The sequence below is a fragment of the Falco naumanni genome, chromosome 1, assembly GCF_017639655.2.
Source record: "Falco naumanni isolate bFalNau1 chromosome 1, bFalNau1.pat, whole genome shotgun sequence".
Classification (NCBI taxonomy): Eukaryota; Metazoa; Chordata; class Aves; order Falconiformes; family Falconidae; genus Falco; species Falco naumanni.
Window position 1 is genome coordinate 98,462,933 of NC_054054.1, and position 8,165 is coordinate 98,471,097.

Sequence of the window (8,165 nt, forward strand, 5' to 3'; positions counted from 1 at the left end):
TTTATAATCAGCATTCTGTGACAGCAGGAGGGGGAGATCAGTTTTCAGATGAGAGTGTGGATTAGAGGCTGCCTCTACACTGAGACCTCTGCTGTTTAATGAGCATATTGGGTTTCTGGAAAAAACAGTAGTAAATTGGCAAAAAATTGCAACTGCTGCAAAATTAGATAGGTTAGTTAATTTCTGGTCTTGCCTAAGTCCAGAGAATTCTTGAGTTTCAGAGTCGTCTAACACAATGAAGCAAATGGGAATTACGATGCAAGGGAAATTCAGGGTAAAGAAGATACTGTGTAGATTCAAGGAGTGTTTTGAGATCTTTATATAGGTTGCTTGATCTTAAATGTGCTGTTATCACTCCAAAAAGAGATGCTATATCATTAGACCTTGTCAAGAAAAACCTGCCGTCTTGCATTCTCTAACATCAAAAAAAAGGAATCGCACACACAAAATGTTAAAAGCCATGAAGCACGAGGCGATTTTGCTGCCAAAAATATCTTGTGATGCAGAAAGGTTACTGCAGGGGGGAGCAACAATGGAGTTTCATATTTGTTAAAAATTAAGTCAATCGGTTGCTATACATGCATCTACAACTGGTCTTTGGCATGCTTCCCACTTGGCTTTTTGATGAGGTACTGTGTGAAATGTATTGCTACTAAGCCACTGCTAAACCTAGAAGAGGGCACAACCTCTCTGAATGTGAGGAATGCCGCTAAACCGCCCAGAAGAGCTCCAAGGTGAGCTGCTGTGCCTGTGGCTGCTGGGAACTCCCGTGACAGCGAAGGGAGACCCTCTTTTCCTGAAAAACAGCCCTGTGAAATGCCCAGTTTCTAGCCGACTTCCAGAATATCTTTGTTCTTGAAACACTAACAGCATTGTCTGAGTTAATTCAGACTTCTTTTGTGAATCAGAAGCAAGGCTTCATTGCCTATGGTGACAGCAGAACTAGTTCTGTTGGGACGGGATGACAGAGCAGCCTACTGTGAAGGCACGTGATCTGTCACAAGATATATGCTGCCCAAGTCAACTGATGCTGCTTGTAGAGATTTGCACACTGCTGTGGGGAAAATACAGTGGGAACTCCAGCATGAAGTTCTGAAGGTGCTGGAAGAAGAGTTGTAACAGGAGGCACTCAAGGCACAAGCGTGATGGGATCTCTCCCTCACCACAAAATCAGGTAGGTCAAAGGAGTGAGCCATAGAGTTGATTAAAGTAAGAACCTCCAGCCTACACCTGTGGCCCACCACACAGGTGTGAGATGGACCTGAGGCAGGCCTCCTTGTAATTCTGGGTAGTAACAGGTGACGGTAATGTATGTGGGTGGAACATGAGGACAAGGAACTGGAATGCAAGGCACACGTTTGTAAGATGCTTGCAGGAGTCAGGGTTCAAGGTTGGACTCACTGGGACTTTTCCACACTTTTCCAGTGGTATACTGGAAACAATCATAGAGGCCAATGAGGTACAGTCTCAGCAGTAAGTATTAACAGAGAAGGGATGATAGCTAAGCAAAAAATCACCTTTCTGCAGGACTTGCTTGTGGCAGCACTAAGAGAAGGCAAAGCCAGTGCCACTTCCTGCAGCGTGCAGACAGGTTAGCAGCTCCATGTGGCAGGCAAAGGACACAGATTCTGCATAATTCTCCACGCTGTAGGAATATCACCCTTTTGCTGAAGAAAAGGTATGTCGTTGTTCCTACTAGGCTCACCAGACTGCCGGAAAGTGCTTATTTCCTTTATTATCATGCTGCCTGTGAATTGCCCCCACCCACTGCAACAACTAGGAGCAACCCTTCCACTCAGAGCAAGAGGAGTGGCGTGAACCCCGTGTATGTTCCCAAAAAAGCCTGAACCGTTAAGGCTAGCAGGAAGTGTTGCCGGTGCCCCAGACAACTGAATAATGTGGCTGAAATGAAACTCTTCCCCTGCTCCAACTGACGATGAACTTGGCAACTCGGTCAGCAGCGTCTCTTTGGGGAAGGTAATGGCTGCTTTCCACCTTGGGCCGGGGAGTGCTGGAATTTTGAGAGATGCACTCTTGAATCCCAATGTGTAATGATGAAATTTAAGAATAAGTAAAATGAATACAAAGGTCACAACAAACATTACAGGTTTGGAATAACCTTATTTTAGGCTGCAGAACAGTTCCCTTTTTCTTTTAATCAGCTATTGATACAGATCTGGGAATACTCCAGCTGTTGACGCCACCCTGGGGCCCTGGGCCACTTTCCAAGAGTTTTCAGAGGCACATTGGGCAAACAAGCTCTTTCTCAGACCATGCTTGTTAGTTAAGCTACCTTTTCTCTACACCCTCTTCCATTTTCTTTCCCTCCTCTATTCCCCCTTTTTTTTTTCATACGCAGATAACATTCAGCTCGCATTTCTTTCTCTGCATCTAATATTACACAAGGGCAAAGCCTCTCCACCTTTGTTAAACAAAATTATTTCCTCCAGTGGCTTGGCCACCTGGAACATACTATGTAAAGCTATGTTAGCAGGAACTAATGTTTCTGGCAGAACAGCCAACAGTATCCTCATTGGCACATCCTTTAGATAGATGGTTGTGCTGCACTAAAAAACAGGGTGAGAAGCATTCTTGAGTAACTACAGCACTGTCATGTGGATCACAGGCTTCAATCCAATGAGTGAAAAAAAGAAAAACACAAAAACTGGAATGTTTAAACAGTGAGGGTTTTTTTTGGGAAAAAAAAAAGGTGGAAATCAGAATGAACCTTGAAGTCTTTTAAAGCTTTCTGAAAGGGTGTCTCAGTACAATACCAGCTTTATTGAATTTTCCTTTGCCACTTTTTTACCCAGTGACTTAACCCTCTATTTAACAAAAGGCTTTATGTATCCTAATGGTAGTAATGTACTATTTGTGAGCCTAAATGTGTTCTCAGTAACTACATCACAGCTAGTCCTAGCAGTGCTACTAAAATTAATCAACAGGACTAGACTGCAGGGTGTCATGCCCTTCTTTTGCCAGCTATTGTTGCCAATGCTAGACATGTTAATGAGTGCCATTATTACAGTCAGTGAGTATGGACACTGCGAAGTGACTCATATACCACTACTAGTATTTATGTCTCTGCACTTCTGAAGTTTATTCACAATCACAATTGTTTGTTGCAAAAGGAGAAAGATGCTTTTGTTCTGGCTCCATATAAAATGAAATAGGAAAATAAAATCATGTACAGGCAGAAAGTTAGGATCTTTCTTCAGCCATAATGCTAAGAAATCTGAGTATCTATATGACAAATCACATCACAGCTAGTCTCAGCAGTATGGCTATAAATATCACAAAGCAGCACAAGCAGGGACAGCCCGTTCAATTTTTTTGTTGTAAAACAGGGCAACTTACTTGAAATGAATGTCTGAAATCAGGAAAAGATATTAATACAGGACCTGCATTTTGTTAGATAACAGTAATGAGTTTTTAATTGGGAATTAGAATTACAGAAGAAACACATGCCCAAACCAAAAAAGCGATGTACAAAGGAGAAGCAGATAGTTTCCAATGACGGGTATCCAAGGGGCTTAGCAGGACTAGAACAAACAGGTTTTTTGCACTCAGACTAAAAGACTTATCAAAAAGTTGCCGCATTTTTCACAAAGGTGTCAAAGTAGAAAGGTGAACTCTCAGCCTTAACTAAATGTCATGCTGCAGTGAGTAAGGAAAGAACAAACACAAACTTACAAACGCAGAGTTTGTTCTTCCTATCATGAAAGCCTGGCAGGACTCCAGCGCTGGAGTAAAGCCAAACCAGCACACCAGCGCCTTTGAACTTTTAAACCTGGTGTTTTTCCTTTACAGTTTAACATCTTAACTGATTTAAATTTAGCGTCCAAATGGATTTCAGAAAGACGTGTAAGTAGCCATAGTTTCAACATTTCATAACTACTCAGGTTGCAGGCAACTGCCACGAGCAAGACGAGGGGGAGCTGTGGGGAGGCCGTGGAGGCCAGCGCTCCAGGACACGCGCGGCTGCCACCTGCGGCGCGGCCCTCGAGGCCTTCTCTGGCCATCACCAAGTGCCCGTGTTTCACTCCACGCCCGCACTGCCACTTCACCCATTTGCTCAGGTAACTAATGTACTTGCTGCACTGGGACAGGCTGGATGCCAAGTGCAGCCCCCGAGGCGCTTCTGCGCGCTCACGGCAGCTTCTGCGATCAGGCGCCGACTTCCCCCTGCTCCCTCGTTCTTGAGCCCACCCTCATGGCAAGTTACAGCCCGTCCTCGGCACTCGGGCTCCTCAGCAGCTGTCCCTCCCCCTCGGATCCCGCGCTGGCTGTGTGGGACAGATCGCCTCAGGTAAGGTGGCTGCAGGGCAGAGACAACCGCCCGCGGCCGGTCCCTCCTCCAGGCGCCTCAGGGAGCCTCAGGCAGCGAGCGGTGCCGAGTCGATCCGAGCGGGGGCCCAGCCGAGCCGAGCCGAGCCGAGTGGCCCGCACGCCCCCGCGAGCCCTGGCGGCCCCGCCCCTCCGCCCGCGCTGACACCTCACCAAGCCCCAACCCCCTCGGCTGATGCAATTACCCTCCCTTCACCTTGCTTTCGGCCTCGGACCAATCACGGGCCACCCGGGGCGTGTCGTCATACGGCTCCGGCCAATGGGGAAGAGCCACGATAGTAGAAAGCCGGGCGGGGCGGGCGGGGGCGCAGACGGCTGTGAGCTGTGGTGCCGGGCAGCGCCGCTCGTCCCGCTCCGTCCGCGCCCGCCATGGCCGCGCTGCCCGGTACCGCGGCCCCCCGGCTGCTCCTCATCCCCGGCAAAGCGGCTGAGCCCCCCGCGGCCGGCCGCCACCTCTCCGTCGTCCTGCCGGCGGGAGCCAGCCCGCCGGGCCTGGAGGCGCCGCAGCCGGCCCGCAAGCGGCAGCGGCTGACGCACCTGAGCCCGGAGGAGAAGGCGCTGCGCAGGTGAGTGGGGGCCGGCGGCGGGGCCCCGCCGCGCTGGCAGCTGCGCTGACAGCCGCCCTGCCCCGCAGGAAGCTGAAGAACCGGGTGGCGGCGCAGAGCGCCCGGGACAGGAAGAAGGCGCGGATGACGGAGCTGGAGCAGCAGGTGGTGGAGCTGGAGGAGGAGGTAGGGGTCGGGGTTGGAGGGGGCCGGCGTGGGCCCGGGGGGAGCCGGGCATGGGCCCGGGGCCGCCCTGCCTCACGGCTCTCCGCAGAACCAGAGGCTGCTGCTGGAGAACCAGCTCCTGCGGGAGAAGACATGTAACCTGGCGTTGGAGAACCAGGAGCTTCGCTGCCGCCTGGGCCTGGATGCTCTGAAGGTGGAGGAGGGGAGCGAGCCCCAGGTGAGCCCGCCGCCGCGCTGGCAGCCCCCTCGCCCCTCCCCGCGGGGGTCCAGGGGCTGGGGGTCCTGGGGATGCTCGGGATGCCTGCCCACAGTGGGTGGGGGGCAGCCCACTGCCTGGTCCCAAGCTGTTGCGAGGCAGTTTCATCTGCCGGTCCACAGTCTGTTCTAGAAGTGAAGTAGTAACTGTCTGTCGTATACAGCTGTCTCTGAAGACCAGGGACATAGTGGAAGGTGTCAGGCTTTCATTTAAGCAGTGAACAAAACAAACCTGCAAACACGTGGGCCTTGAGGCTACCCTCAGGTTCCTGCTGCCAAAGCCAGTGGAGCACCTGATGTTGGAAGTTGTTGCAGGAAGACCATGATCTTCAGGGCTATGTGCTGTACTATCTGCTAGAATCTCTGTGGTGACTGACTGGGTTTTATCCTTGCCTGCAGGTTGTAAAGGAATCACAGGTGGATGAGATTAGATTGGTGACCGGGTCCGCTGAGTCCGCAGCACTCAGACTACGTGTTCCTCTGCAGCAGGTGCAGGCCCAGCAGTCACCACTTCTGATAACTTCCACATGGATTCTGATGACAGTGATTCAGACTCTAAGGTAAGCATCCATTCCTATCCAAAATGCACACAAAACTCGGAACCACTGTGGATCTAAGAGTAGTGTTGTAACTTCTTGACATAAAGTAATTTTCTATAGTTGGCTTGGTTTCTAAGTCTTGGAGTGCCATACCTGTGGCTCAGAACAGCTGTGTTGGGCTGTATCCAGTGAGTACAGGAGTTCATGCAACTGATTCAAGTCTGGTTTCCATAAAATCTTAAGAGGATATTGCCTGAAACAGCCTGGTGGCACTTACAGCAACAGTGTACAAATAGGAAAAGCACAGTATGCTTTTGTTGTTGTTGAAGGTAGACTTCATAATTTTGCTGATGAGCTGGCACTTAGCAAAGCTGTTCAGACTTAAAGCTTGCCCCTTATGAATAACTTCCAGAAATGTAAGGACAGGCATCTTTCACTTTAAAAAAAAATGACCAATTAAACCCAAACCAACCCACCCCCCAACAAAAACCCGTAACAACTGCACCACCTTTGGTCGTGGGCAGATCTGCTTAAACTGGGTTTTGGTACTGGCTGTGTGGAGCCAGCAGGTAGTGTGGTGGTTGTACCTGATGGGTCCAAGGTCCTGAGGAGTTTGATAAAGGCAGTGAACATCAAATGCATGTAGGTTACCAGTACCTTTTAAAGAAAAAAAAAAATCTGAGATGAGGAATTGCTTTAACTGTTCTGATGGTGATCTTGGTAAAATTCCTAGGTCCATGATCCCATTAGCGCATTTTAACTTTCAGATGAGTGTCAATAGATTTTGCAACTGATGCCTTGCTGTAACAGTAGTAGGCTGTCTTCCTAAACCGTTCTTTCATTCTGCAGTCTGATCTCCTACTGGGCTTTCTGGACTGTCTGGACCCAGAGATGCTTCTCACATACGCTGGTTCAGAGTCAATGTGCCTGGAAAAGCTGGAGGAAGACATCCGTGGAGAAACAAATTCCATACCAACCTCCTCCTCTCCCTCTTTGGGGTCCCCATCAGCTAAGCTGGAGGCCATTAATGAACTGATAAGGTTTGATCATGTGTACACAAAGCCCCTAATACTGGAGATTCCTGTTAAAATGGGTGACCAAACCGATATGCTAGTGAAAATTGAGGAAGTATCTCTCTCTCCACCTGAAGACAAAGCTATCCCTGAGATCCCAGTATCTGTGAAAGAAGAACCTGTAGACAGCTTCATGCCTGAACTGGGCATATCTCATCTGCTTTCTTCTCACTATAGCCTTGCAGCTTCAAGCTCTCTGTTGGATGCCTGTAGTGACTCTGGGTATGAAGGATCCCTGTCACCCTTCAGTGACATGTCCTCTCCACTTGACACTGACCATGCGTGGGAGGATAGCTTTGCCAATGAACTTTTTCCCCAACTGATCAGTGTCTAGCTTTGTAGTGCCAACTGGTCAGTGTCTAACTTGTAGTGTTAACTCCCTTGGAAAATTATCCTGGCAGGATAATGGGATAAATGCCCCTTTGTGGGGTGTGGGATGAAGTGTATTCAGAACAGCATTGCTCACTTCAGTCCATGCTAGTAGATGGAGTGATGGCCAATGTGCTTCTCCTGGTATGGAGGAAGTCTAGGGTGTCCTGTCCTCCCACCCACCCCATCAGTATTGGCTCATGAGGGAGGAAAGTTTGTTCCTCAGTAACTTGCCAATTCTGTGTGAACCTGAAAATGTTCATTTTGTTTCCCACTTAAAATTATTTTAACACAGGAAACTGTAGTGGGATGTTCCTGTATAGACAACTGGGTTAAGACTGAATAGTCTGTATGTCTTACAGATTTACTATGTAAATGCTTGTTTTCCATTTGCTATGTAGAGTTGCTTTCTCCATTTAATATTTAACTGTATTGGTGCAATTAAAGTGCAGTGCAGCTCACTGACCCTTTTTTGCCTTGGATATCAGTGGGGAGGGGAGAGTATCTGGGCCTTATAGGATTCAAAACTGTATAGAAATTTTAGAAGACTGGGTCTCTTGGTGTCTTGTACTTAAACCACCTCAATGCAGCAATCCAGCAGCACTTTGGTGTAAGCAGCTGGATGCTTCAGCAGCTTTCTGGGGTGCAAATTCCATTGAAGGTAGATGGGTCTGTATGATGGCCGAAGCAGCTATAGCAAAATCTGCAGCCTGAATGAGGAACACAGATGGCAGTAGCTTGATGTCTGAATAAAATTACTGTAGTATTTGCCATTGGCCAGTTAATACTGTGCAAAATGCTTGGTCTGAGTGAAGGTGGGTGCGCTTAAAGTGGTGGCTGGTGTTGGTGAA

General features: G+C 48.8%; 2 protein-coding genes across 2 annotated transcripts; both read left to right on the forward strand.

Annotated features, from left to right (window-relative positions):
* The first annotated feature begins 567 nt into the window (after window positions 1-567).
* Window positions 568-4,626, forward strand: LOC121096054 (translation initiation factor IF-2-like). The gene is made up of 4 exons (XM_040611563.1): window positions 568-1,174; window positions 1,700-1,977; window positions 3,903-4,079; window positions 4,221-4,626. Exons 2-4 carry the CDS (start codon window positions 1,937-1,939, stop codon window positions 4,624-4,626), a joined length of 624 nt encoding a protein of 207 aa, XP_040467497.1. The 5' UTR covers window positions 568-1,174; window positions 1,700-1,936.
* A 77-nt stretch (window positions 4,627-4,703) lies between these two features.
* Window positions 4,704-7,775, forward strand: XBP1 (X-box binding protein 1). Its single transcript, XM_040611503.1, is given in 6 exon segments — window positions 4,704-4,913; window positions 4,982-5,078; window positions 5,167-5,295; window positions 5,733-5,786; window positions 5,789-5,893; window positions 6,722-7,775. Coding segments are annotated over 6 exon segments (1,140 nt in total). The 5' UTR covers window positions 4,704-4,716; the 3' UTR covers window positions 7,280-7,775.
* The last annotated feature ends 390 nt before the right edge of the window (window positions 7,776-8,165 follow it).